Below are 26,639 nucleotides of genomic sequence, written 5' to 3' on the forward strand. Positions count from 1 at the left end.
CAAAGAGACACAAAACAACCACAAAGAGACACAAAACAACCACAAAGACACAAAACAACCACAAAGAGACACAAACCAACCACAAAGAGACACAAAACAACCACAAAGAGACACGAAACAATCACAAAGACACAAACCAACCACAAAGAGACACAAAACAACCACAAAGAGACACGAAACAACCACAAAGACACAAAACAACCACAAAGAGACATGAAACAACAACAAAGAGAGATGAAACAGCCACAAGGACCCCTTAGGCCCCCTGTGCCTGATTGGCCCAAACAGTAATCATGCAGCCTCATGTCTGTAATTTGGAGGCGACCATGTGTTGCCACATGAAGGAGTAATCGTCAGGTACCGTGTGGTCCGTGTACTCCAGCCACTGCAGCCCCAGGTTGGTGACGATGCGCGGCGTGCCGTCGTCCACCGGAAGAATATCGATCTTAAACTTCTGCGGCGCGGCCGTCACGATCTGAGGAAAGATTAGGAAAACATGCAGAAGAGGATTTGTGAAGGATTGAATAACATTTTATTATTAAAGTGGTGCATTCAGGCTCCTGAGAACACGGAAATGACAAAGACAAGGTCCCATCTACTGTGTTTAAAAGGGACACACACAATGTTTTGCAGTTTGAATAATGAACACACACACAAATACATTCTCCCACACACACACACACGCGCAAACACACACTCATACACACACATGCGCACACACACACACACTCACTCAAACACACATACACACACAAACACTCACGCACACACACACACTCACACACACACTCACACACGCACGCACTCACACAAACACAGACACACTTACACTCACACTTTCTCTCTCTCACTCACACACACACACACACACACTCACAAACACTCACACACACACACACACTAATACACTCTCACACACACTCTCTCTCTCTCTCTCACACACACACTCTCTCTCTCTCACACACACTCTCACCCCCCCCCCTCACCTCCGTGCCACCCTCCTCCACCATGAACAGCAGGTTTGTGCCGTCGGCCACGCTGAAGGTGAAGCGGTCCTTGAGCGAGTTGGACCCGTCGTGGTTGTAGCTGACCCGGTTCTGGTACACGTCGTCCATGGTGAAGCTGCCGGTCTGCCGGTAGTGCTGCCCGTTGCCAGTGCGCTCGATGGTGCCGTGACGAGGAGCCTGGACCACGGTGAAGACGATGGACTCCGCCTGGCAAAAGGTTTTAGAGAAAGAGTTCAGTGATGGAGCTGCAGAGGAGAACCGGATCAGCTCGGTCCGTTTGACACCACACATCATTGGGAGGTCCCGCTATTTTCTTTTTTCCAAAAATATATAACAACAAAATAAATGAATAAACAACAATAAAATAAAAAAAATACATTCATAAGTAATTAAAACAATTAAAATACAAAATTAAGGAATAAAATGAATGAATAAATAACAAGAAAAAATAAAAATACAATAATAATTAATAAAAAACATTCAAATTAAAGAAAAATTCAATTATAAAATAAATACATTTAGAACCTAATTATAATAATAAAAAGTAAATACTACTAAAAAAATATGTATAAACTAATTATTTTATTAATTAATTTAAAAAATAAATAATAATAAATAAAATACATTAATAAACTAATTATACAATTAATAACAATAATAAATAAATAATAATAATAGTATATAATATATTATATATATATATATTCAGATTTTCAGAGATGTGTGTGTCCTACCTCAGTGTCTGCATCAGTGGCCTTCAGCTCAAACTCCGTGATGGTCTTCCTCACGCCCTCCTGGACCCTCATGCCGGGAACCTGGAGCAGAGGCAGCGAGTCGTCCACAGGTCTGATGGTGATGTAGAACGTCTGGGCCACCTGGAGACGGCGTGGATGGTGTCAGTGAAAGACATATTTAAAACTATTCTGCTTTATTTAAAATTTAAAATGCAATAAAACACGACTTGCAGATCTTGTGGAGTGCAGAACACTTGCTTATTAATATGCAGTGCAACAGAAAGCTGAGCGCCCCCCCCCCCCCCAACTGGAGAGAGAGAATGAACAAAAGTAAAAGCACCAGACCATTTCACACACAGACACACAACACAAATGGCCAAATGACCTTTTCACATGTTTACTCAAGTTCTTTCGCTCCTCATTATTCTGGATTAGCAAAGCAGATTTAGGCTCCGAGGCTTGAAACAACGACAACAAGCCAATGACAAAGCAGCCTGAAGGGTCCTTTATTCGGAGGATAAACACTGCCTGTCTTTAATTCATTATCGTGAGAGCTTAGTGGGCTCAGCATTGTTAAAAAATGCTCAAGCATGAATCACGTGCCCGTCGTCCTACCCTGAACTCTTAAAGAGAGACAGTTTGTTGCGTATTCTGGTTGGAGGTCCAACCTCCCCGAATATAGCGTTCTTTAACATAGTCTTGGTGTAAAAATACACTTCTAAAAAGTGCCACCAAGGTGCAGAACAATAAGCTGTGAGGGCCTATTCTCTTGAGTGGAAAAAAAGGTTTAATATGAGTGAAATTAGTCAAATGAAGTGGACTTTGATTTATGTCTGTAGTTGCAACTGAAAAGCCCTGCATTTAATATCTAAGGCTACATTTAATATATAAGGCTTTTTAGCCCCACACGATTTTTGAGGTTTCTGCTTGAAATGACATACCCAAACTAAAAAGGCCGTAGCTCTGCAACCACAAAAGCTATTTGAATAATGTTGGTGTTATAATAAAGGCAACACATATGAGCGTTTGTTCAGATGTGTAAATATTAGTATGTATGTTACTGGTTAAGAGTAAATAAAGATGAAATTTCTATGAAAATAGAAGTTTTAGGTTCGATTAGAAGAAAAAAAACACTTTCAGGATGAATATCTCCTGGATGGATGCACAACAAAGGCCTAAAATCACCCCGATAATAACACAACTTGTGAACAGACTCTCGACAAAGTATGACTCAGGAAAAATAAAGCAGAACAATAGTTGGAGAGTTTTTAGTAAAGAGAATGTACAACGTTCCCTTAAGGCTACTTCATCGTTGGACCAATCTGAACCAAACCAACCTCCGCAAAGGGTCTTCAGAGACCCCTTTCATTCACCTCATTAGTCCCGTCGGACACGGAGAAGGAGAACTGGTCGGCGTGCTTCTCTTCTTCGCTGGTGTGGACGTACTGGATGCTGCGTGAGACCAGATCAGCCTGGGTGAAGGTGCTGGTTCTGGTGCCTGGAGAGAGAGAAGAAGAAGAAGAGTTGAAAGAATCGTAAAATAATTTACTTTATTTGTGCATTGTGTTGTTTTTCCACGAATCGTGTCCGTATTGAGTTTCAGTGACAGTTGTCTTGTGTCTCTTTGTCACCGTACATCTTTTCTGTCTCAGATCCGATGGATTTATGACTCCATCTTTATATCATGAACTTAAACTAAAGGCAAACCTTTTCTTTCTTTTCAACCAGACTCCGCCACTGTCTCCTCAGAGGGAAACATAATCAGGTTTGATTGCAGCAATCGAACAAGACTCGGCGTGAAAATAAAGGAAATTGCCTTCGTAAGGGAACCAAAAATATATTTTTCATCCCGAGAGTTTAATTTCTGCTAATTTGTTGTGGCTGGATGCCTCAGAGACATTTTATGGAGAAAACGGAGTTCTTTGAATGATACCCAAACATATTCTCACAGCAGACATTTCAATCATCATAGACAACAATTGCTCCATTAATACCAGATGAGCCTAGGCAGGTTTTTAATGTCTGGAAACGAGAGCGTGTGAGACCGATAACTCAAAGTCAACCGCGTTTTACATCACGTAGCTGGCTTTGTGTTGTGAATGAGGTCGTTAGTGGCTTCTCGTCATGTGAAGGAATAGACAATAATCAATAAATGCCGACGGTGACTTTGATATGAAGGCAATAACTCAAAAAGTTATTTCCCTCGGCGGAAGGGATGCATGGTATGAAAATTCCTGCTTTCTCAGCCCCGTCGTATGAAAATACCTCACAACAGGAAATACAAAGTGTTTTCGCTTTCCAGGAGTTTAAACACTGATCGCTGATCTCATTTCACGGAAAGAAACGACAGAGGATTTCAAAGATTTTGCACGAAAACGGAATTGCAACTTTCAAACGCTATTTTGCCCTGCAAGACTGAATTTTTTTCAAATAAACCGAACAACGATCGCAACAATGAACAAACATTAAATAAAGAACAAAATCCCTGAGAAAATCCCCACGTCTGTGCTGAACTCCGCTCCGGCCACGCCCCCCCGATCAACGGTGCACATTCACTCCCTCATCGCCTGCAAATAATGTTTTTTTTGTTTTCTGTTCTGTTGATGGCTGGCAAACAACAATCTTAGAAGGTCTGGGTCACTTGTGGCACATATTATTCACTAATTTTAAGCAATCAATCTACCGGTGTCTCTGTGAGAGTCACTTTCTTTGACTTCTCCAGTGCATTTAACACCATCCAGCCACTGCTGCTGAGTGAGAAGCTGCGGGTGGTCGGTGTGGATACGTCCACCATCTCCTGGATCACTGACTACCTCACAGGCAGGCCACAGTTTGTCAGAATGGGCCGTGTGCTGTCTGGAACGGTGGTCAGTGATGTTGGAGCCCCACAGGGAACTGTTCTGTCTCCCTTCCTCTTCACCCTGTACACCAGTGACTTCCAGTACAACACAGAGTCATGCCATATGCACACCCTCTCCACCACCTCCTACAGGGACAGAGGAGGACTTTCTCCAGACGTCTCCTCACGCTCCGCTGCCACAAGGACAGATACAGGAGAACATTCCTGCCGCTGCTCCTGCGATGAGGCTCTACAACAGATCACCTCTTGCCAGATCCTAGTGCAATAACTACAACAATAACTGAATACTTACACTATGTTGATCTGCACTTCACACATCTCATTTGTTTGCACTACACACATACACACACATTTCATTTCATTTGCTCTGCACTCATACACACACTTTGCTTTTTGCACTCTGTCTATATTTAATATTTTTGTATTTGATTTGTCAGTGTTGTTGTGTGTTGTGTATGCATGTGTGTTGTATATTTACATATATATTTTGTTTTGTATTTTACTTTTATTTTACTTGTATACTTCTATATCTTTCATCCCTGTTTCTTATATTTTGTGTTTTGTTTTTATTCTTGTGTGTTGCTGCTACTGTCACGACAAATTTCCCCTTGGGGATTAATAAAGTATCTATCTATCTATCTATCTATCTATCTATATCTATCTATCTATCTATCTACCTGAACAAAATTAGACAAAACGGAATAAAACGGAATTCACCAAAATGTGAAACGGAACATTTTTTTTTTTTTTTACGGAAAATCATTGACGCTATTCTTAACAGTAGTGCTTTATTCATTGCAAGAACAAGAGTGCAAAGTGTACACTATAGAATCAAAACAAATAAACAACTTAGTTAACAAACAATAATAATAACAAACAATACAATAATATATGTAAATTTAAGAGTGTTAAATAATCAAAATATAATATTAAAAATAAACAAATAAATTGTATAATATAAAAAGTGCAAATGAACGTTGTCTAAAGAACTATATACATTTCACTCCACACTTCAAGAGCTACAGTGCAGTCCTTCTGGCCTTCCTCGCTGCAAAGTCATCAATGACTTCATTGTATCGAATCTGAGCACCAACTTCATGGTTGATGCTGAGCATCTTTTCTTCTTAATTCCACTAAATTGCCCGGGGCAATTCACGCATTCATGAACGTTTTCTTATCTGGAATTCATTCTAGGCTAAGAACAGAATTTAAGGATTTACCTTTCGCCTTTGCACGTTTCTCTTCTTCTTCCTTTCTTTTCTTCTTAAATTCCGCGCCGGATGGCTTTTGCCTCTTCATTATTTCGTTCTCAAAGTTCTTGAACACACACACTCTAACCAAACGCCTCACTGTGCTAGCATGTTCTGATAACACCAAGGAGGTACGTACCCCTTCCGTTTTCGATTTTTGGCTCATTTTACCCTAATGTTAGATTTATTTTTTAAATGTCAAAATATTGGTTGGAGATATAGATGGGGCGCAAAAAAAAACTGCCCAGCAAAAAAAAATATATAATATACAGGACTGTCTCAGAAAATTAGAATATTGTGATAAAGTTCTTTATTTTCTGTAATGCAATTAAAAAAACAAAAATGTCATGCATTCTGGATTCATTACAAATCAACTGAAATATTGCAAGCCTTTTATTCTTTTAATATTGCTGATTATGGTTTACAGCTTAAGAAAACTCTAAAATCCTATCTCATAAAATTTTAATATTTCCTCAGACCAAGTAAAAAAAAAGATTTATAACAGCTGAGTGTTTGTCAAGGCTCAGGGAACCCTTGCAGGTGTTTGAGTTAATTAGACAATTCAAGTGATTTGTTTAATACCCTACTAGTATACTTTTTCATGATATTCTAATATTTAGAGATAGGATATTTGAGTTTTCTTAAGCTGTAAGCCATAATCAGCAATAAATCAGAATATAAGGCTTGCAATATTTCAGTTGATTTGTAATGAATCCAGAATGCATGACATTTTTGTTCTTTTAATTGCATTACAGAAAATAAAGAACTTCATCACAATATTCTAATTTTCTGAGACAGTCCTGTATATATATATATTTTTTGCTGGCCGCATTTTTTTTGCACCCCCCTCTGAATGGCGCCCTAGGCGGCCGCCTATACCGCCTGTAGGAAAAAACGCCCCTGTATATATGTATGTAGTGTGTGCACACCTGCTGACTATAAACAGAGTGTGAACTATTGGCCTGAAATGGATCTGGGAACTCACAGTTGCAGAAAAATGGAGAATAATAGAAATATTTGGGAAAACATTTAGCTTTCTATGTGTGATTTAAATAGAAAATGGACTTGTATTCATTCATACACTGATGGAGGCTGACATCTGAAGGATGAGAATACATAATATACACCAGGGAGACTCAAGTGGCTTTCATTAGTTTTGCAAACATTGAATATGAATCACGTAAAATAAATAAACGCTAAAAGGCTATAAATTAATCTTACTTTGGCTTCTTATTCGACACCAAATAAATAGAAAAACACAATTCCCATTTGTGCGTCAATTGTTTTCATGAGAACCGGCACTACGTTAAGCATCGCGGATGAATCAGAATCAGATTCATTAGCATCGGTTGACTCGTTCTTGGTGTTTTTCCGTCGTGAACACAGATAAGAAGATAGAACGAAATAAACAGAGTAGCTAACAACCAATAAGCTGTTGAAGGCTTTGAAAGTGGGGAGGGCCGTCCTGCAACCGCAGGGTTGTGGGTTCGATCCCCGCTCTCCCCATGCTGTGTTGCAAGTCGAAGTGTCCTTGAGCAAGGCACTGAACCCCCAGTTGCTTCACGCAGCCCACTGCTCCTTAATAACTAAGGATGGGTTAAATGCAGAGAACTAATTTCCCCTTGGGGATTAATAAAAGTGTATATTCTATTCTATTCTTCTATTCTCTCCCCCCCCCCTCTCTCTCTCCCTCCCCTTCTCACTCCCCCCTCTCTCCCCCTCTCTCTCTCCTCCCCTTCTCTCCCCCCCTCTCTCTCTCCCTCTCTCTCTCCCCCCTTCCTTTTCCCTCTCTCCCCTCCCTCTCTCTGTGCTGTTACCTGGACACTGGTTTTAATTTGTTTGTTTTTTCTGTCAGAGTAATAATAGCCTGCAGTCATTCGATGTGTGTGTGTGTGTGTGTAGTTAATTATCAAGGACAGAGTGAACCATTCTTTATATAAATTAATGGCGTACGAGTCTGCAGTAAATTCATTGGACTCATCAACGTCGTAATGAGTTTCCTGTTTACAGCCACGCCTTATGTTTTATTTCCCCAAGGCTATTTATTTATTTATTTTAAAAAGTGGCACAAGACTCTTTATTTTTTACTTCCACCCTGTTAATTGAATACTTGAGAACTGATTGTGCTCCCAATTATTGCTTAAGCATTTCAGGTGTGTGTGTCATGTGACCAGGTCGATACAAGCTTGATGCACCAGCAAGTTCACTCAGAGCAGGAACAGGAAGCCTGATGTCAGGGCCAAATCAGCCTTGGAGCTGGATTACACTGAGCTGGCAGGCCCCATTGACCCTGAGTCCAGGGAAGGGTATAGGTATGCACTTTCCTTTACTGATGACTACTCAAGTGCAGTGTTTGTGTACTGTCTAAAGCACAAGAGTGACACTGTAGAAGCTATAGAGAGGTTTCTAGCCGACACAGCCCCCTATGGGAAAGTGAAGTGTATCAGATCTGACAATGGTACCGAGTTCACAGGGCAGGGTTACCAAGCCCTACTTTGTAGAAATAGAATCAGACATGAAACATCAGCACCGTACTCGCCACACCAGAATGGCACTGCCGAGTAACTGGAGAACCCTTTTTGCCATGGCTAGATGTATGCTCTTGGAAAGCCAGTTAGCCAAGGAGCTATGGCCGTATGCGGTCCAGACTGCTGCAGTGGTGAGGAATAGATGTTTCAACAACCGCACCAGAGAGGCGCCTTACTTTATGCTGACAGGAAGAGACCTAATGTCTCCAGGATGCAGAAGTTTGGTACTCTGTGTTACGCCTACAGGCAGGACGGGAAGAAGCTAGAGTCAAGGTCTGACAAAGGCATCTTCGTTGGTTATGACAAGAACAGTCCAGCCTATATGGTCTACTACCCTGACAGCAGGAAGGTGATGAAGCACAGACTGGTGAGGTTCATGTCCTGTGTTGAGGGACAGCAGAATGATGACATGTCCGACGATGACAGTGGTGTCCAGTCTAGGACGACCAGACCTGACCCTGACAAACCCGAGCAGAATGACATCCCAGAGGCTAGGCAGGTCCAAGCCAGATAGGCCTACAGACAGGTGAGGTCAAGCCAGAATCCCAGTCTTCACAGAGATACCCTGCTAGAGAGAGGAGGAGGCCAGACTTCTATGGGATAGAGAGTGATCAGGCTCAGATCCAGAAAATGTGATGGGCTGAGGTTGTTTGCTGACAGTGATGCAGGTGATGCAACTGACCGACGCAGTATAACTGGTTATTGTGTTAGTCTGAGTGAGAACGGTCCTCTGATTTCCTGGAAGACCAAGAAGCAGCCAACTGTAGCACTTTCAACTTGTGAGGCAGAGTACACGGCGTTGGCCGCCACCACACAAGTGTCTTTACTTATCTCAACTGCTTGAACATCTTGATGACTGTCTGTATGACGTACATATGATTTTTAAAGATAACTAAGGTACAATTGCATTAGCCAAACTAAGTGACGTTGGTTTCCATGTTTGTTTTTGTTGTATGATTTATGGTTAGCAATAATGTGTGATCAAGTGGGGGTGTTAATTGAATAATTGAGAACTGATTGTGCTCCCAATTATTGCTTATGCATTTCAGGTTTGTGTGTCATGTGACCAGGTCTATATAAGCTGATGCACCTGCAGAAAATAAAGTGCTTGAGTGTCATTCTCAGAAACTTGCATCCAGTCTATTTGTCCTCCCAAGTTTATATATGTTTTGAGTCGGTACATCTTGCAGTCAAGCTCTGTTGAACACACCCAGAATCCTTGACGGTGAGGGTGGTGGTGGGGGGGGGTGTACCTGGGCTGGCGGCGTGCTCCAGGTGGCCCAGGCCCGCCTCCTTGGTGACCCGGTAGACGAGCTCGCCCGGCTCGCTGTCCTGGTCGCTGGCCGACAGCTGCAGCGTGGTCAGCTTCTTGGCCGTGTTCTCGTCCAGCACCAGGCCCTTGTTCACCACCACGACCGGGGGGAGGCGGTCCTCTGGAGGAGAGAGGAAGGGAGGAGGTCACGACAGAGGAAAGAAAACCAGGAAAGGATGTCTTGGTGAAAGCTTGTTCGAACTATCTCATTGTGTTAAGGATCTATGGACCAATGAACCTCTTAGGGGTGTGTCTTGTTTTCCAATGCTCATAACTTCAACCGTATTAGAACTAATCACTTGCAACTTGCAGTATATGTGCACATTGCATCCTGGAACCTGCAAATGAAATATTGTGCGATTTGAACAATAGGGGGCGCTACAATAACTCGCCGAAGTTAGGCGTTTATGGCGTTATTTGCTTGAATTTGTCCCAAAAGCAGATAAAAAAGAATTGAGGGTTGATTTCTCACCTCAATAAAAGAAAGTCTGAGATTTTTGAAAAAAGGGTAAAGATAAAGGGAGCAGAGTAGTCTATCAGGAAGTGGAGAAGAAGATGAAGTTGGAAGCAGGAGGTGTGAAAGAGTGATGGAGGGGTTTGAGAGAAGGGAAGAGATACGAACGGAGAGCTGGAGGAAAGAGGAGAGAGGAGTCCAGGAGGTCATGGAAAGAAACCAGGAAAGGATGTATTGGTGACAGCTTGTTTTTAAATGCTCATAACTTCAACAATATTGGGAGTAATCACTTGAAACGTGCAGGATATGTGCAGATTACATCCTGAACTCTGTAAATAAAATGTTGTGCGATTTGAATAATAGGGGGCGCTACCGTAATTCGCCAAAGTTGGGTGTTTTTTGCTTGAATTTGTCCCCAAGAGGATATGAAAAGAATTCATCCAAAAGCAGAAAAAGAAACAAAAATCGATGGTTGATTTCTCACTTCGGTAAAAAAAAAAGAAGAGTTGTAGATTTTGGAGAGAGGGAAGATAAGAGGAGCAGAAGAGTCTATCAGGAAGTGGAGAAGGAGATGACATTGGAAGCGAGAGGCGTGAAAGTGAGATGGAGGGGTTTGAGAGAAGGGAAGTAATCAGAGGATACAAACAGAGAGCTGGAGGAAAGAGGCGAGATGAAACGTGATTGGTGGGGTGGGGTGGGGGAGGGGGGGCGGGGCCTACCGAGCACGCTGATGAAGAAGGACTGATCGATCAGCTTGTTGCCCTCCGGGTCGACCAGGTTGAACTTGAAGGACAGGCTGCCCCCCTTCTCCCCTTTCTCGTGGCTGTACTGCAGCAGGCCTGGAGAGCAGAGTGACATCATCTGTGACATCATCGGATAGCAAGGGGGAGGAGTTCATGGGAAATGTGGTTTAGACTTAGATAAATGTTATATTAGCACTAACGATACCATACACTCACTTCCTACTAATGCCAACATGAACCATTCGGAGGGTCAAACAAACACGGGACTTTAATCCAGGTGACAGCTGCCTGAGTCCTGTGTGACACCAAATCCACTTTAGCTTTAAAGAGCCTTTAAAGTTTAAAGTGCCTTTAAAGCCTGTTAAAGATCCTTTAAATACCCATCAAAGATATTTTGAATACCCATTAAAGGCTCTTTAAATATCTTTTAAATACCCTTTAAAGACCCCTTATATAGCCTTTAAATGCCGTTTAAATATCCTATAAAAACCCTTTAAAGATCATATAAAGATCCTATGAAGACCATTTAAATACCCCTGAAAGACCCTTTGAATACCCTTGAAATACCCTTGAAAGAGCCAAAAAAACAAGGAAGTGCATTTCATGAGCAGAAACCGACGCGTCCTAAACGGTCCCAAGAGGATGTTTGTTAAGAAACAAATATCATCAGACATGTATCTATGCCCGTTGTACTTGGACCATCCCAGAAGACTCAGTAGAAACCTCTGTTGACGTCGTCCTGGGTGAAGCTCTTCACGGGTCCCTTCACGGAGATCTTCTCCACGCGGCCGCTCTTGCTGAGCTGCAGCTTCCCGGCCGGAGGGTCTCTGGTGAGGACGTACCGGAGCTTCAGGCTGTCCGAGTCCACGTCCGAGCCCTTCAGGTTCTGCTCCGTGACCTTGGACGAAGACCCTGGGGGAACCGAGGGAACGTTGTCATGATGCCGGGTGGTACAATGGAAACTATAGGGGACCCAGTGGGGTCCCCTGGGGAACGCCTTTACGAGAAGTCATTGGCACATCCAGAGCCTTAGATATTAGCCTCACATTATCTACCTCCTTTTGAAGAACTGTATCCAGTCAAAGTGCTGCTCCGAACCCTAGACCCCCCTAGACCCCTCTGACCATTAGATCCTTAGACCCCTCGACCTCTAGAACCCTTCCGACCCTTAGACCCGTCGCCCACTAGACCCCTTGACCTCTCCGACTCTTAAACCTCTAGACCCCCTCCAACCAATAGACCCCTAGACCCCCTTCATCTCCTAAACCGCAAGACCCCCTCCGACCTCTAGACAACCCTCGGACTCTTCGACCTCCTCCGACCCCTAGACCCCTTCGACCCCTAGACCCCCTTCGACCCCTCACCTGCCGGGAGCTGCAGGCCCCTGTTAACGGTCATTCGGGGCCCTTCGCTCCTGACGTCCATGGTGAACTCCAGGCGGCCCGTGTGCGTGTAGACGCCGTCCGTGAGCGTGAAGCCCATCTCGTCCGCCCCCCAGCTGAAGGTCTCCGGCGTGTAGACCAGCAGCCGGTCTAGGACGTCCTGGTAGGTGAAGGTGGAGCCCTGATCCAGGACCCGGCCGTTCTCCAGCGGCTGAGAGTAAAACTGACGTCTGCGGAGTTTGCCTGAGGGGAGATCGATGAACCTTTGAAGTATTAATTTGGTTCCTTTAAATCTTTTTCCTTCATATTCATATCAGGCTGGTCATGAAACTCAAAATATAGTTCAAACATATATATTTATAAATATATATATTTATAAATATATCTAAATATAAAAACTATAACACACAAACTTTCTTCGTACCACTTTCGGCTAAAAGTTGATTCATAATTGATAATTTTTTTAGGACTTAAATTTAGTGCAAGCTATTAAATTGTTCACGCTGATGCGACAGAAAGTTCAACAGGTAGCTCGCTGTGCGCTGACATTTCTATTAGGTGTGTGTGACACAGACAGACAGACATCACTCCTCTCCTGCCGCCGGCCACGCTGCTGGTTTTTATGGCGGCGGTTCACTCTGCTGCTTTATGGAGCTTTCAATGTGTGTGTGTGTGTGTGTGTGTGCTTGTGAGTGTGTGCTTGTGAGTGTGTCTTATGAGGGATGTCTGTCTGTTTTAGTGTGTGTGTGTGTTCATCTCTTATGTTCAGAACAATTTACTATCGACATGCTGGAAACCTCTCAGCATGACTCTGCTGGGCTGTCTGTGTGTGTGTGTCTCTGAGCAGGTGTGTGTGGGGGGGGGGGGGGGGGGGTAATAAATGGACGTAATCTAAGTCGTGTAACTTTTTCCCCCCCCGCTGTCAAGAAATATTAATTTCATAAATGTTAAAACTGCAGATGAGACGAGTAAAAACAGTTTTTCAGGTTCCGATCTTTCATACAAATGAGTGAGATGATAAATTGCCGAGTCCATCGGGCCTTCAGCCGGCCGGAGAGAAAACCCAATCTGGGAGGTTCAGTGGACGTCGGGAAAAACAGCGCTGGGAGGTCAGTTGGAGCACGGTGGACCAGCGGCATGACTACGAGAGTAATGTGTTTACAAGCGTGTGTGTCTGTTTTAGTGTGTGTCTGTGTGACATCTGATTGTATTATGTTTGTGTTTATATATACATTTCTATAAATATATATATAACTCTATAAATAAATACATATAAACAACTATATCAATACATATATAAATATATCACGGTGACATCAGCGCTCACCGTAGGACGGCCTCCTGACGACGGTGAACAGGATCTCGCTCTCCGGCGTGTCGCGGTCGGTGACGCTGAGCGACGAGTTGGTGATGATGACGCCCGAGTTCTCCTCCACGTGGATGCTGCTGACCGCCACCACGGGCTCCCGGTCCTCCTGGCTCTGCCGACACACACACACACACACACGATTAAAGTACATTTTAATGCAAAAACTGAACACAGTTTAGTTTTTCAGCCTTTCAAAAAACTAAAAATAATTCAGTTTTTTCTGTTTTAAATCATATTAAAACAGAATATGTTGTGTGTTTTTTTTCACTATTTTCTGACATTTTATGAGCTGAAACCGTCGATCGATTAATCTCGAAAACGTCCCGAAGGATTAATCGATGAACTCGTTGAAGGTTCTTCAAGAATAAAAGACGACAACGTTTGTTTATGAAATCTCTCTCATTGAATGTTTTAAACTGTACAAAGGACCAAGTTTCCCTCTCCGGCTTCCGTAGTGAACCAGTTACCTGGATGTCGATGTGAGATCTCAGAGGATAGAAATGATCCTACATTTATTTTTAAATCACCAGATAATACTTAAAAACGAAATAAAATGTTTCACATATTCTTTCTTTTTTTTAAAGGAACTTATGTATTTTGAGTCAAAACAGTCAAAACAACTCATTTTTGTCCCTCTCCGGGCTCCCGTAGCTACCTGGATGTCGATGTGGACATCCAGCGCCTCCGTCTGGCCGTGCCCGTCGCTGACGTAGAAGCTGAACACGTCCCGATGCTCCCGAGCTTCTCGCCGGCCGTCCTGGACGTAGAAGACGTGGTCGGCCGTCAGGTCGTCCACGGAGAACGGCGCGTCAGGGGTGACGACCCGCGAGCCGCCGGCCGAGCCCCCTGCTGGACGAGACCCGCAAGACACGTTAGAGGGCTGGACCCGAGACCCTGAACCCCCCTTTGAGACCCTCAACCCACTTTTGAGACCCTGAATCCGCCAGCTCATTTCCGGTAAATAAATCTGGAACTGAAAATGGTTCTTCAGAGTGATGACATAGAAGAACTATTTCTGGTTCCGCAAAGAACCTTTCAAACCAGGGTTCTTTGTGGAACCATTTCCTTTAAGAGTTCTTCAAATAACCTATAAAGGTGTCTCAAAGAACCTTTAAAAATGATTCTTTGAGAAAGACGGCGGACCTTTGATTCCAAAACTGCGTTTTCCACATTTAATTTATTTCCCTTCCAGTCCGAGTTGTTGTCGGCGGCTCAGTCCGGGGGATCGATGCCCAGAGACACTTTTACGGTTCGCTTCAGAGTCGGAGCGAAAGGAACAAGAATCGACCTCGAGATGTGGAGACAAAGAAGAAGACGGATGGCTGACGGCGTCAGAGCACCGTGGGGAATAGATTGTGTGTGTGTGTGTGTGTGTGTGTGTGTGTGTGTGTGTGTGTGTGTGTGTGTGCTTCAGGGACAGCAGTAAATCTCATCATCATCTGGCGGGCGTCAGGTGAGGGCGTCTCCTCTCTGACCTCTGAGGTCTGATGTGGCGAAGCAGGAAGTTCATTAAAAAGTGTTTGAAGTCTCTTTTCATGCTGTCGCCTTGTGGAATAAACTCATGGAACATCATTTATGGTTTAAGGAATAGAAGTTAAAAAAACTGATTTTCACACTTCATTATTATGTGTGTTTGGTTGTTATTTTTTGACAGTACATCTATCATTAAAGTACTTTTTCATGCAAAAATAATAAAGAAAATGGCACAAAATGATGTTTCAGCTCCTAAAAAAATAGATATTTCCTTTTTTTTCTATTTTATATCAAACGTAATCTATATAATATATATTTGGGGTTTTAGACTTATGAACAAGAAATTAAATGACATTGCTCTCTTTTTATTAACGAGATCACCTCTTTGACCTTTGCAGACGACCTAAAAACAGTTTTTCAGCCTCTCAAACTGAAAATAACTCCTGCTTTTCGCTGTTTCAAATCATATTAAAATAGAATATTCGTGGTTTCTTTGGATAAAGGAAGACGTCTTTCACTATTTCCTGACATGTTATGGGCCGAAGCGTAGATCGATTAATCTAGAAAATGTCCCGAGAGATTAATCCATGAATTTACAAGAATAAAAGACAACGTTTGTTTATGAAATCTCTCTCATTGATATCTTTAAGTTTGTGTTTGCTTTTAAATTCATCGTGAGCCTAAAACCTCTGGGTCTTTTCAATTCAATTCAATTCAGTTCAATTCAATACAATTCAGTTTATTTGTATAGCCCAATTTCACAAATTACAAATTTGTCTCGGAGTTCTTTATTTCAAGGATCCCATTGTTTTGCAGGGGAGCTACACTAGTGTCTCCTGTGCAGCAGAATAAGAAATGAAACAATAACTACAGGCAGGTATGTGTCATCATAAGGTAAATAGATGCATGAGTGACGGCTCCTCTAATGAAGCATTCTTACCTCAACGACAAACAAAGGCCGGAGGTATATTAAAAACATGAAGTTACAATAAAGCACGCGGCATCTCAGACATGTAGTTCACAGAGTGTCCAGCAGGTGGTTCCTCCTCGGTAATGAGCGTCAACTTGTGGGCATGAAGCCGGAGGAAAGTTCATCTTCTTTTTGCTTTTTTGCTCATTAAAAGTTACCCCGTGTCTCTAAGGACAGAGATGTGTAAGGTTTCATTTGAAATTAAAATGTCTCTAATTGGGCGGATTGAGGGGCCGATGGCATTTTTGTGTTGAACTGCAGCAGCTGGGATGATTAAAAAAGAATCAGGAGGCTGCTGTTGCATATATCTGCATATGAATACATCACGTGTGTGTGTGTGTGTGTGTGTGTTCCTGCAGTGCGACCCTCGTTGTTGTGTGTCAACTCAGCGGCCGACCCACTGAATACCAACGACTGTCACTCCGCGTGTTCTTCCGACCCAGATGAGTCCTTCTTGCATGTCGAATAATTTGCATTAAGAGGGCTTCACATCTGGTTTTAGAAGAGAATGAAGTGATGCTACACATATCAACTTAAAGCTGCATTCTCTCTTCTAACCACCAGGGGGTGACTCCTCTGGTTGTATAGAAGTCTATGCTTCATGTGTTAAAGCTGCATTCTCTCTCCTGACCACAAGGGGGCGACTCTTCTGGTTGTATAGAAGTCTATGCTTCATGTGTTAAAGCTGCATTCTCTCTTCTAACCACCAGGGGGTGACTCCTCTGGTTGTATAGAAGTATATGCTTCATGTGTTAAAGTGGCATTCTCTCTCTTAACCACCAGGGGGCGACTCTTCTGGTTGTATAGAAGTCTATGCTTCCTGTGTTAAAGCTGCATTCTCTCTTCTAACCACCAGGGGGTGACTCCTCTGGTTGTATAGAAGTCTATGCTTCATGTGTTAAAGCGGCATTCTCTCTCTTAACCACCAGGGGGCGATTCCTCAGGTTGTATAGAAGTCAATGCTTCATGTGTTAAAGCTGCATTCTCTCTCCTGACCACAAGGGGGCGACTCTTCTGGTTGTATAGAAGTCTATGCTTCCTGTGTTAAAGCTGCATTCTCTCTTCTAACCACCAGGGGGTGACTCCTCTGGTTGTATAGAAGACTTCACCTCTTCTGGTGTTTTCGATGAAGCCGTATTTCGGTGGACTGACGAGCCAGACCAGCAGGTCCTTCCTGGGCGTGTCCAGGTCCGACACTATGATGTGATTGGTCGACAGCTGCACTCGGCCACCTTCCTGGACCTTGACGACAAAATACAGGAAACAGGTATAAAAAAAAATACATATTTCACACACTCTGATCTTTTCACAATGAGGGGGGGCGTGGCAGGGGGCGTGGCTTACCTTGATGCCGCTGCGCACCGTGAGCGTGGGCGGCTGCCTGGGCGCCGAGGTGATGGTGATGGTGCACATCTGGTTGTCGAGGCGGTTGTCGTCGGCGTCATATACGACGAAGTGGAAGATGTCGGTGACCGGCTGGCTGCCCGTCTCCAGGGAGGTGACGTACCTGCAGGTGGGAGGAAAGAAAGCATAAGCCCCTCCCACAACCACGCAGCTGCCAATCACTGCCGAGCACTAATAACGTCCATATCCATCCCGGTGCCCATTTCATCCTCGTTAAACAAATCTCCGGCTCTTGTTTGTACAAGTCCCCCAACGCCTCAGAGACAACCCCCCCCCCCAAAGCTAATCAGGGCGTTATGCGTTATGCGTTATGTAAAATAAGCAGTTTGCAAGTGAATATTTATATTGTATCTCGGTACCTCTTGCAGGTAATACCAGAGGGATGCTAATTGGCATCAGGCTGAGTCACTGAAGCAAGTGTGTGTGTGTGTGTGTGTGTGTGTGCTAAATGATATCTTGCTAATTCATTGTTTTTTTTGCTGACGTTAATGTTGGCAGAGCGCTCGTCTCATGAGGAGAAAAACTAAACGTCTCAGCGAGCTCTAACCGCGACGATCAGAAACTCATCAACGTGGCAACGGCTGAAAAACGTCCAAGTTTTCTGGTCAACAATTCTACGTTTTCTTGTTTTATTTTAAATGTCTGCAGGTTTAAGGACTCACAGGTTCCTCAAAAAGAGAGAATCACCAGGGAGCTGAGAGCAGACCTTCTGGAGCATTTGACCGTTTATTCTTTGACCTAATTCCCTCCCTTCCCTCCAGTGGACACTCGTGAACCGTTACTGCTTCTGGCTTTTTTTGAAAGTAATTTTCTTGGGTTAATAGCTGCAATTTCAATGTTCCTCTGGAGATATTTTGCTCTTACGAGCCTCTGAAGTAGATTTGAAGTGAGTCCCGAGGACATGTTCTTCTGGGCTCTCCATCTGCACACCACCCTCTGAAGAGAAGATCCTCAGAGCTACTTGAACCTGCCTGATCCGGCGCTCGCTGACGTCCTCCATGGTGAAGGAGGAGTACTCCCTCAGCTCCTGGTGCTCCTGGTGCTCCTCGCTCCGGGTCAGGACGCCGTACATCGGCACCGACACCAGCTGGATCTGGATCTGCTGGTCCGGGGAGGAGTTGTCCTGCATGAGGGGGAATTAAGTTACATGTATAAAGGGAGTTAATGAGCCAAGGAGAAGATCTTTGTTTCCTGCTATTATATATATTATATATATTTCTTTTTAAATATATAGATATAAATATATATACAGGACTGTCTCAGAAAATTAGAATATTGTGATGAAGTTCTTTATTTTCTGTAATGCAATTAAAAAAACAAAAATGTCATGCATTCTGGATTCATTACAAATCAACTGAAATATTGCAAGCCTTTTATTCTGATTTATTGCTGATTATGGCTTACAGCTTAAGAAAACTCAAATATCCTATCTCTAAATATTAGAATATCATGAAAAAGTATACTAGTAGGGTATTAAACAAATCACTTGAATTGTCTAATTAACTCGAAACACCTGCAAGGGTTTCCTGAGCCTTGACAAACACTCAGCTGTTATAAATCTTTTTTTTTACTTGGTCTGAGGAAATATTAAAATTTTATGAGATAGGATTTTAGAGTTTTCTTAAGCTGTAAGCCATAATCAGCAATATAAAAATAAATAAAAGGCTTGCAATATTTCAGTTGATTTGTAATGAATCCAGAATGCATGACATTTTTGTTTTTTTAATTGCATTACAGAAAATAAAGAACTTTATCACAATATTCTAATTTTCTGAGACAGTCCTGTATATATTCATTTTGTGTTATATGTATATAAATATATATATATATTTACACATATATATATATTCACATATATATATATATATATATTGACACATTGTATCTCCACATATTTAAATTATACTTTGTAGTCGTCCTCCAAAGTGTTTCTCTCAACGTAATGAGATCATTCTCACGGTGAACGCCAGGTGTGAGCGGCCAATCACGGTGCTGCTTTTCTCGCCCACTTCCAGCGACAGCGTGGCCGTCGGGTCCCGCTGGGGCCCGTCGCTGTTGCCGCCGCCGCCGCCCGGCGCCAACACCACCACCTGCACCGCCGTGATCGCCATGGAGATGCCGTCGCTCACGGAGAAGGTCATGGCGTCCTCCTGGCCGCTGAGGCCGGCGTGGCGGTAGAGCAGAACGTTGCGGGTGACGTCGGCGAAGGTGAAGACGTCACCTGGCGGAACGGAGGAGGCGTGAGCGCAGGTGTAATGTGTGTGTATGTGTAAAGTAGTTGTGTCAGTAGTTATGTCCGTAGTTTTGTCAGGTGTCAGCAGTTATGTCAGTATTTGTGTGAGTATTTGTGTCAGGTGTCTGTCATTGTGTCAGTAGTTGTTTTGATAGTTGTTTCCGCCGTTGTGTCTCCTCACCGTTCTTCATGCTGGTGTGTGTGTCGGTCTTCACCAGTTCTCCGTGTACTGGAGCTTCCACCAACTCAAACTCCAGCTCGTCAGGAGCCGTGTCGGCATCGCTCACCGCCAGCTGCTGACCGCCTACACACACACACACACACACACACACACACGCACACGCACACACACACAGACACACACACAAAGAAGAAGGATACACCTGACTTTAAACACACACACAGCTCTTTTTGTCCAGCGCTGTGTCGGGCTTGTGTTGGAGCTCATTACCTGTTTGTGTGTGTGTGTGTGTGTGTGTGTGTGTATGTGTGTGTGTGTGCATGCGTGTGTGTGTCTCCTCTCACCTATGGAGGCGTGTCCTCCCAGGCCCACCTCCAGCAGCGGGTCCAGGACCTGGAACACCGGCGGCTGCTGGTGATTGGACAGCAGCAGGATGGCAAAGTCCAGCTCAGGAGTCGTGTGCTCCCCGTCTGACACTGTGACCCCAGAGGTCAAAGGTCAATGGTGTAGATTAAGAGGAAACAGGAGAGGAAATATCAAGAGAGGAGGAAGGAGGAGGAGGGAGGAGAGGGGAGGGAGGAGAGGGGAGGGAGGAGGAGGAGGGAGGAGGAGGAGGGAGGAGAGGGGAGGGAGGAGGAGGAGGGAGGAGGAGGAGGGAGGAGGAGGAGGAATGAGGGTTGCAAGTCCAGAAAAGGAGAGAAGAGGAAAAATTGAGCTCAAGGAGAAACAAGAGGAGGAGAATGTCACAACAAGGAAGATGAAAACACAAGAGAGATTAATGAAGGAGGGAGAGAGAGAGAGAGAGGAAGGAGGAGGAGAGAGAAGAGAGAGAGAGGAAGGAGGAGAGAGAAGAGAGAGACATCAGCGGTCAACGGCGGATGAAGGGGATTTAAAGAAGACAAAAAAGAGTAGGAGAGAGGAAACTAATCATCTCCTCTACCTACTCCCCTCATCTTCCTCCTCCTCCTTTTCCACTTCTCCTCCTCCTGTCCTCCCCATCCCCTCCTCTTCGTCGTCCTCCTCTCCGTTTCCTCCTCTCCTTCACACCTCCTCCCCTCCTCCTCTTCCCCCTCCTCCTCCCCATCCTCCTCCTCCTCCTCCCCCTCTCCTCCTCCTCCTCCTCCTCTCTAAACAGAAACATGAAGTATCACCTGTGAAGTAAACGCTCAGCGACTCCGGCAGACCTGAAACAGAGAAGAGAAACTTTAGAGGTTTGTGTGTGTGAGGGTATGTGTGTGTCTGTATGTGTTTGTGTGTGTTAGAGTGTGTGTGTATGTGTGTCAGTGTGTGTGTGTGTGTCTGTCTGTGTGAGTGTGTGTCTCTGTGTGTGTGTGTGTTAGAGTGTGTGTGTGTGTGTCTCACCGATGAAGGAGTACTGGTACAGCTCCTGCAGGTGTGAGGGGGCGGCCGGTGGTCTGTAGAGGATCTTCATCTGGTCCACGTCGGCCTGAGAGAAGACCTGCAGGGGGGAGTATGGCCGGTCCACGTGCTCCATGGACCCTGCAGGGGACAGGGTTTAGTGTGTGTGTGTGTGTGTGTGTGTGTGTGTGTAGGTGTGTGTGTACCTTGGCCCTGCGGTAGAGGTTTGGTGATGTTGTAGATGAGCTTCTCACTCGGAGTCTCAGAGTCCACGAAGGAGAGAGCTGAAGGAGAGATGGGGGTCACCCGGTCCTCTAGAGCCTGGAGACACACAGACACACACACACACAGACACACACACACACAAGTAAAACCACATCCTCCAACCAGTAGCAATTTTCTTTTTAAAGGTTATGAAATACATTAACTATAACATTCCTTATTAAACACTAGAAAAGATCATGTTAAATAATATTAATATTAATATTAATAATAATAATAATAATAATAACAACAAAGTGTCGCCCTCACCGTGACCTGCAGGTCGCAGTCGGAGGCGAGCTGGGGGAACCCAGGGATCTGAGGCAGGACGCCGATGGTGAAGGTCTGGGCATCGCCCTGCCGGAGTGCCGCCGCCTTCGTGGACACCTGCACACACACACACACACACACACACACATATAAATATATATATATATATATATTCCTTCTCCTATTCCTCCTCCTCTTCCCCCTCCTCCTCCTCCTCTTATCGCCCCCCCCCGAGATTCCTCGTCTCGAAGCAGGATTTATTTTCTTTTATCAGCTTTCCGAAATTATTTATAGGAACAGTAGGTACAACCTTGTTTTGTGTGTGTGTGTGTGTGTGTGTGTGAGTGTGTGTCTGATATACTAGTCCTCTGTAGGGGAGACCTTCATTTATTTATTTATTCAAATAAATAGCCTCGAACAAATCCAAAGACTTCTAAACTTCTCATCTTGACCGTTGATCTCTTCCATCGTCCATACCGTTTATGTATATATCTACTGTGCAAAGCATTGTGGGTAATAATATGGTGGAAAGCGCATGCTGTGACCAGATGTAATAGAACATCTGGTATTTATTTAACATTTTTATTTAACGTCTGACATTTGGTCTTTGTTCTCTAAATAATGAATAAAATAACAATTAAAATGCATTGTTCTCATTGTTCTTTAAGTCCCGGGGTCATGAACTATTCCACTGACCCGGAAGAGGAAGGAGTCGGCGTTGGCGTCGCCGCCGAAGTGTCGGTACCAGACGGCGCCGTCGTTCACGTCCTGCTGGGTAAAGGAGGTCGTGGCCGTAAGGCCGCGCTCGTCGGCCGGCGCCGGGCGCCATCCCTCAGCAGGGCCATCGGCCAGCGTGGACACCAGCACCACCTCACCTGAGACCATGGTTATTAGGTATTAGTATTATTATATATACATATCAAATAACTCAATTAACCCATACAATTAATTTTAATTCAATTTACTTTTACAGAATTTAACATTAGATTAAATTTAGGACTCCAAACAATTTGGTAAACGTTATCAATTAAGTCTCTATCTCAGAGCTACAGAATATTATAACATATTTTAGATATTTAATTAAATGTATTACATTTATTAAATGTATTAAATGTATTTTATTTATTTTGTTTATTTTTATTTATTATTTATTGAACCAGGAAAAGTCTCATTGAGATTAAAAGAGATTAAAAATATTACATAGATCCAAATGATCAAGTTTATTAAGGAGATATTTATCAGAGTAACAAGAGAACTATGTAAATAAATAAAATAAAATAAATATTAAAAATTCAAAAAATAAAATAAATAAAAAAATGTAATGAATAAAAAGAATTTAAAAATGAAATAAATGAATACAATTAAAAGAAATGAACGAACAAATTAGTTAAAAAGATTCAAAATAAAATAAATAAAATAAGTAAAATAAATAAAATAAATAAAATAAATAAAATAAGTATATTTTAGGTATATCCATTACATTTAGTTCAAAAGATGAGCAGTTGAGAGTTTGAGAAGCACCAGGGGAAGATATGGAAGCAATTTTATATTAGCTAGAAATAATGACTTTAATCCTACTTCAAGGCCCAATTTAAGAAAAAAAAGATTAACAAAACATTGTGAAGCCGGTGAATGAATCCCGTGGTACCGTGTTTGGGTTTCCCCTCCGAGACGTCGATGGTGTAGACGATGTCATCGCTGCCCACCCCCTTGAAGGCGGCCTGCAGGTGTCTTTTACCCAGAAGCACCATGCCTCCCTCCTTCACCCAGGTGGCTGCCGGCGCGTGAGGGGCGTCGGCGGCCTGAAAGACACACACACACAGTCCCATATTTAAGCCTAATATAGTGAGTTAATTACATAACTTCCACATCTGTTTCAACCTGTGGAGCGTCGTTGTAGGAGCTGTCAATTATTCAAAGTTAGAGGAACTAAAAGTAAAAAATAGTTCAGAAACGACACAGACAAAAACACACAAACAGAAATACACATAGACACACACAAACAGACACACACGCGTATCCTGCATCAGTGCAGTGGCAGAAGCACTGTGGGGTGATGATAGCTTACAAAGCATGTGCACAGGTGTGTGTGAGGAGGAGTGTGCGTGTGCACAGGTGTGTGTGAAGAGGAGAGTGTGCGTGTGCACAGGTGTGTGTGAGGAGCAGAGTTTCCGTGTGCACAGGTGTGTGTCTGTGTTTGCTGATAACAGCCTCCATGTCACTGTGCTCCGGCGGACGAGTCTTTCCTTTCCCGTCGCCCAGGAGATTATCGAGCTGCTCAGAGGTCGCTCAAGGACGCTCTTCAAAATAAAAGAGCGATTTAGAAGTTGTCCAAGACTCCTGATCTCCCCAGACCTCAGACTGCAGCCGGCCCCCCCCCTCACTTGAATAACACACACATTAAACTGCATTCTCAATTAATTTTTTGGAGCTACATTTTATATTATGAGTTGTAAACTTTTTTTTTCAAACTAGTGGATAACGTTACGAATTAAAACAAAATTAAGCAAAAGATTATTACGAAGCTATAAAACCACTTGATTGGGTTCATAAAGAGTCATAATCAATAAGCTTTATTGGCATGAATAACATATATATAATATATATATGTATATGTTTATATATAATATATATATATATGTCATATATACAGGACTGTCTCAGAAAATTAGAATATTGTGATAGATTTTTTAATATATTGAAAATAGCAATATATATTTCGATTTGTTAATCAATTGAATATTGCATACAAATATTTTTTTATATTGCAAGCCTTTATTTTTACAGTATAAGAAAACTAAAATTTTCTAGCATAAAATTTAATATTTCCTCAGACTCATAAAAAAAAAAATATAACTCAGACCAAGTTGTCAAGGCTCAGGAACCCCTGTTTGTTGCACAAGGTTAATTGACAAAGTCATGTGTGTAATTAGTTATACTTTTCATGATATTCTAATATTTAATACTAGATATTTGAGTTTTCTTGTTTATTGTAATAGATAGCAATAAATTAATAAGCCGTGTAATAGGCAAAAATAAATCAGAAGAGTGTAATGAATCCAGGCAGCATTTTTTTAATGAATTTTATAATTGTTTTTTTTTTCATTTTTTTATATGCAAATGAGACAGTCCTGTATATATATAATATATATATAATATATATTATAGGAATATATATATATAATATATATATCTTAGTTTGTCAAGCAAACTACTTAATTGTAAAAAAGATTAAAACACTTCAAGTAGTTACATTGATTAAAAAACGAATATATATTTATTTATTTATTTATTTTCTTTCAATAAAGTGTACAAAGAAAAGTGTAAAAAATCAATGTATCTACGAAAGACTAAAAACAATAAAATGAGTAAAGAGGTGAGTGGCTGTATAAATATATATGAATGTATATACACATATAGATATATAGAAATGTATTATAGAAAATAAAACCTTTTTTCTTTAGCCGCAGTACTTAATAAAAAGAACAATGCATAAAGGATGAAGATGACTTGTGGGCCTTTAAAGGGCGTAGAGGAGATGGACGGTAGATAGAGTTGGAGCTGGCCAGAGAGATTTTTGGCTGCGATCCACGGAAAACAGAAATAAATGACTTCGCCGAGGGGGAGTCGGCATCATCCATAAAACATCGGCTCGTGGCTGCCGGTCCGGTCGTGTTGTTGTAATGACAATGAGGAGGTATAGAATGGAGATTCAATCCAGATCGGCAACGCATGCCAAGCCAATTTAATCTCCGACAAAAGCACCGCCATGTCAAAAAATGTTGAGCGCAGTGCAAAAAACAAACATCGGGGGTGGGGGAGGGTTCGATTCACGGGAACAAATCACAGGAATCAGACAAGTAATCACAGACTCGGTGATGGGGTATCGCTTGGAAGAAAGAAAAAGTCCAAAGTAATTATTGTATACCCCGAGCATGGATAGAGGCACAATGCTATTAGTATTACAAATCTACACTAGTAGCACCATCTAGCCTTACAGAGCTACACTGGTAGCACGATGCGTTTAGCTATTAGCCTCACAAAGCTACAATGGTAGCACCATGATATTAGCTATTAGCCTCACAAAGCTACACTGGTAGCACCATGATATTAGCCTCACAAAGCTACACTGGTAGCACCATGATATTAGCTATTAGCCTCACAAAGCTACAATGGTAGCACCATGATATTAGCTATTAGCCTCACAAAGCTACACTGGTAGCACCATGCTATTATCTATTAGCCTCACAAAGCTACACTCCCAAGCTGAAAATATCCCGCATTTTATTCCATTTCTGCAAAGGAACAAGGCCTCAGGTTTTGTGTTCCTCTTTTCTTGTTGGTCCAGAGGCTCAAAGTGATCTCCTGCACACAGTAACTGAAAGCCGGGGGTCCTGCTTCCTGCTGGCTCCGGGGGCTCAGACTCAGAGTCCATCCATCAGCGGCTCATTAGGGCCTGATCACTGCTTCAGAACTCAGAGAGCTTCCAGGGACCAGCCACACCGCTGCATTCTGATGGGTCTGGACGGTACAAAGAGAGACCGTGTGTGTGTGTGTGTGGGGGGGGCGGGGGGGGATTATTGCCTTGATCCTATTGCCTGATTCCTTTCCATGCCGCTCGTCCTCAGAGGTTTGAGATGTGCTGCACGCGGAGAGGGAGGTTGTTTCTAAACTTCTATTTGAACTTGAGCATCCTGCAGCTAATGACGTTTACGACACACAGAGACACAGAGAGAGAAACACACACACAGACACACACACACACATACACACACACATAGAGAGACACACACACACACACACACACACACACAGAGACACACACACATACAGACACACAGAGAGAGAA

General features: G+C 43.0%; 1 protein-coding gene across 1 annotated transcript in view; it reads right to left on the bottom strand.

Annotated features, from left to right (window-relative positions):
- fras1 (Fraser extracellular matrix complex subunit 1) overlaps positions 1 to 26,639 on the bottom strand; it is a 136,215-nt gene that overhangs the window by 16,459 nt on the left and 93,117 nt on the right. Inside the window, exons 29-50 of the mRNA XM_056418623.1 lie at positions 23,439 to 23,592; positions 22,487 to 22,665; positions 21,791 to 21,907; positions 21,466 to 21,580; positions 21,263 to 21,400; positions 21,052 to 21,084; positions 20,245 to 20,376; positions 19,901 to 20,023; positions 19,445 to 19,707; positions 18,458 to 18,609; positions 17,427 to 17,589; positions 17,192 to 17,324; positions 14,295 to 14,485; positions 13,598 to 13,751; positions 12,253 to 12,513; positions 11,612 to 11,800; positions 10,865 to 10,984; positions 9,633 to 9,812; positions 3,115 to 3,239; positions 1,742 to 1,882; positions 987 to 1,214; positions 362 to 475 (exon numbers count right to left, since the gene is read on the bottom strand). Coding sequence (XP_056274598.1) covers positions 362 to 475; positions 987 to 1,214; positions 1,742 to 1,882; positions 3,115 to 3,239; positions 9,633 to 9,812; positions 10,865 to 10,984; positions 11,612 to 11,800; positions 12,253 to 12,513; positions 13,598 to 13,751; positions 14,295 to 14,485; positions 17,192 to 17,324; positions 17,427 to 17,589; positions 18,458 to 18,609; positions 19,445 to 19,707; positions 19,901 to 20,023; positions 20,245 to 20,376; positions 21,052 to 21,084; positions 21,263 to 21,400; positions 21,466 to 21,580; positions 21,791 to 21,907; positions 22,487 to 22,665; positions 23,439 to 23,592 — 3,405 coding nt within the window. The remainder of the gene's footprint in view (positions 1 to 361; positions 476 to 986; positions 1,215 to 1,741; positions 1,883 to 3,114; positions 3,240 to 9,632; positions 9,813 to 10,864; positions 10,985 to 11,611; positions 11,801 to 12,252; positions 12,514 to 13,597; positions 13,752 to 14,294; positions 14,486 to 17,191; positions 17,325 to 17,426; positions 17,590 to 18,457; positions 18,610 to 19,444; positions 19,708 to 19,900; positions 20,024 to 20,244; positions 20,377 to 21,051; positions 21,085 to 21,262; positions 21,401 to 21,465; positions 21,581 to 21,790; positions 21,908 to 22,486; positions 22,666 to 23,438; positions 23,593 to 26,639) is intronic.

This window comes from Pseudoliparis swirei, chromosome 7 (genome assembly GCF_029220125.1).
Source record: "Pseudoliparis swirei isolate HS2019 ecotype Mariana Trench chromosome 7, NWPU_hadal_v1, whole genome shotgun sequence".
Classification (NCBI taxonomy): domain Eukaryota; kingdom Metazoa; phylum Chordata; class Actinopteri; order Perciformes; family Liparidae; genus Pseudoliparis; species Pseudoliparis swirei.